Raw genomic sequence first — 2,490 nt, forward strand, 5'->3', positions numbered from 1 at the left:
CAAGTGTTAGTGAAGGGTACGGCCATATTGAATTAACAATGAGTCACTATCGGGTGTTCAGTTGCTCATGATGTGCGTTTATCTGCATTCGTTATTACAGTATATAACGAAGCAAGCGAATGTTTATGTGTTAAATATTGGTACATGTTATCAATAAGTTTGTAAGTCATGCCTTCGACGTGTAGCGTACTTGAATGCCGAAATCGAACCACTACTCCTGTAGTATTAAACCCTTTCTTTTGGACATTCTGTATATGCCAGACTATTGTATAGAAATCTTGTATAAAATCACTTGTATAGAATCTGTAGTATAGCATATCTTGACTAAAATCAACATGGCGGCAAGCATCACCGGTCTATAGTATTGTATATAAGTCTACTCTATGATAATATCTAAATATTATTTTATAAATTAAAATCTCACATTTTTCATCCAAACCCCAGATTTCTAGCAGTTTGTATTTGGACACGACTTCCTACGACTGCAGCATTTGTACTATTGCTTGAGTGCGTAATATCAACCTGAAAAAATCATATTGAATTGTTGTAATCTATTCGATGAATCAACGTGAAATCGAAAGGAGACAGAATAACGATTTACCTGGCCCATGACTTAGTGATGCTCCCAGGTGTCGTCAGCAGCGACGGAACAAATCGTTTCAGCTTAGGGTACACTTGTTGACCCTCCAAGAACAAATACGCGAACCACTTCACACCATCCACAGATGCTCTATATCCATCAATGGTAGTGCCTATCCGGCCTTTCCAAATGTACCAGACACGCGGCAAATGATCTTCCCCGGTTCCTTGATTATATCTATAAATTAGAATAATATTCGATAATCATAATGAAGATTAATATCTTTATAAATAAATAGAAAAAACATTATAAAGCAACAATTGTAATAAAAATACCTTGGCGGTGGATCAACCAATGGTTCACTAAGATGGCATAGCATGGAAGCGAATTTCGGCAATCATTCGGGTTCTATCGCCGTGACACCTCGCATATATACATCTTATTCGTTTCGTACACCTTTTTATAAACCACCTATTCCAGACTGATTTTTCGTAGAACGCACGAAGAATGCATGAACACAGGTTCCTCCATTTCTGATAGTGTTCTGAGAGATGGTTCAGAATGGAGAGGTCGCATTCAATAGGTCTTAATTATCGGTGATAATTAATAACACACCATACTTAACCTGTAAGCATGTTTCCACTTGGCCTTATCCTGATCCTCTTTTAAATCCGCCATACCTGCAAGAACTATCTGGCGCAGCAATTTCGCTTCCATGTCGGTTGGTAACGGCATTCTGTAACAATTCTTTTTGTAGACAACCGTTTCAAACATATTGCAACATACATACAGTCAAATTCCAGTATTCTGATCTAGTCGAGGAAGTCAACGGGAAGACAATGATGACGACGACGACGACGTTTCGTGGCGGTGGTTGATAGCGCGGCGCTTTTCGACGTCTTATCGTGTCCTGTCTCGCGGCATGTATTCCTTGCACTCGCGTAAACTTTAATTTGCTCCTCCAGCCTCCTCGAGATTCGCCGCTATATTGATGATGCATGATGCGCCGCTTGACTGTTTTCCGTTTTTTTATAAGTCGACTTTCCGCCATTTTTAGAAGTCGACTTATAAAAGTCGACGGAAACTCGACCTTTATTAAGTCGACTATTTAGAAGTCGACTTTTAGTCGACTTTCCGCCATTTTTAGAAGTCGACTAGAAGTCGACTTATAAAAGTCGATTTACCGTCGACTTTCCGTCAACTGTGCTCTTAGGGAGCATATTCACCTGTTGGCGCCGAAAAAAGATGGCAATATTTAAGAGATTGATATACAAAAGCTAAGAGGAATTTTATGAAAATACAGAGAGCACTAAAAAAAGGAGTGGTACCGCAGGTACTTCCATAAATGAAAGAAATAAACCATCTTTCCGCTATTACGATGCAATGAGTTTTCTTAATGATTAGAATATGAAGAGTAAGTTATATTGAATGTGTTGACATGTCGAATAATAACTAAATTTTTTTTTCCAGAACATGTACATCTTTAAGATTTTCAAACAGGAAAGACACAGCTCAAGTAACGAATAACCTTCCTATTGTTCAAATTCACCTATAATATATAGCTATGAATGACAGCAACGATTTAGAAAACAGGCCACCTTTAACGCCATCACCGGGTATCTCTGAATTTTCTGTAGCGACTTCATCTTCACGAAGTTCATGTTTAAAATAAATACACACACACACACACACACACACACACACACACACACACACATTAATACGAGGATATTGGAGTTTTTAATAATTTAATCTACTGTTTGGTTCCAGAAAGACAACATTCAAATAACATCTACGAAGTAGATAGAGCTTTTTTTTACAGACCTTAAGCACGAATATTCAACCCAATCCTATTGATGGGTTTATGTTACGACTGGCAGAAGGAATGCGTCGACTTCCCTACAAAAAAA

At 38.1% G+C, this 2,490-nt stretch overlaps 1 protein-coding gene across 1 annotated transcript; it reads right to left on the reverse strand.

The window, feature by feature from the left end:
* Nucleotides 1-455: 455 nt before the first annotated feature.
* Nucleotides 456-2,490, reverse strand: LOC143905757 (putative ATP-dependent RNA helicase DHX37). Its single transcript, XM_077421349.1, has 5 exons — nt 1,371-2,490; nt 1,206-1,316; nt 916-1,124; nt 602-817; nt 456-522 (listed from the first exon to the last, which is right to left on the reverse strand). The coding sequence occupies exons 3-5, from the start codon at nt 957-959 to the stop codon at nt 477-479; spliced, it is 306 nt and encodes a 101-aa protein (XP_077277475.1). The 5' UTR covers nt 960-1,124; nt 1,206-1,316; nt 1,371-2,490; the 3' UTR covers nt 456-476.

The sequence above is a fragment of the Temnothorax americanus genome, unplaced genomic scaffold (genome assembly GCF_048541705.1).
Source record: "Temnothorax americanus isolate GAGA-0224 unplaced genomic scaffold, ASM4854170v1 Scaffold66, whole genome shotgun sequence".
Taxonomy (NCBI): domain Eukaryota; kingdom Metazoa; phylum Arthropoda; class Insecta; order Hymenoptera; family Formicidae; genus Temnothorax; species Temnothorax americanus.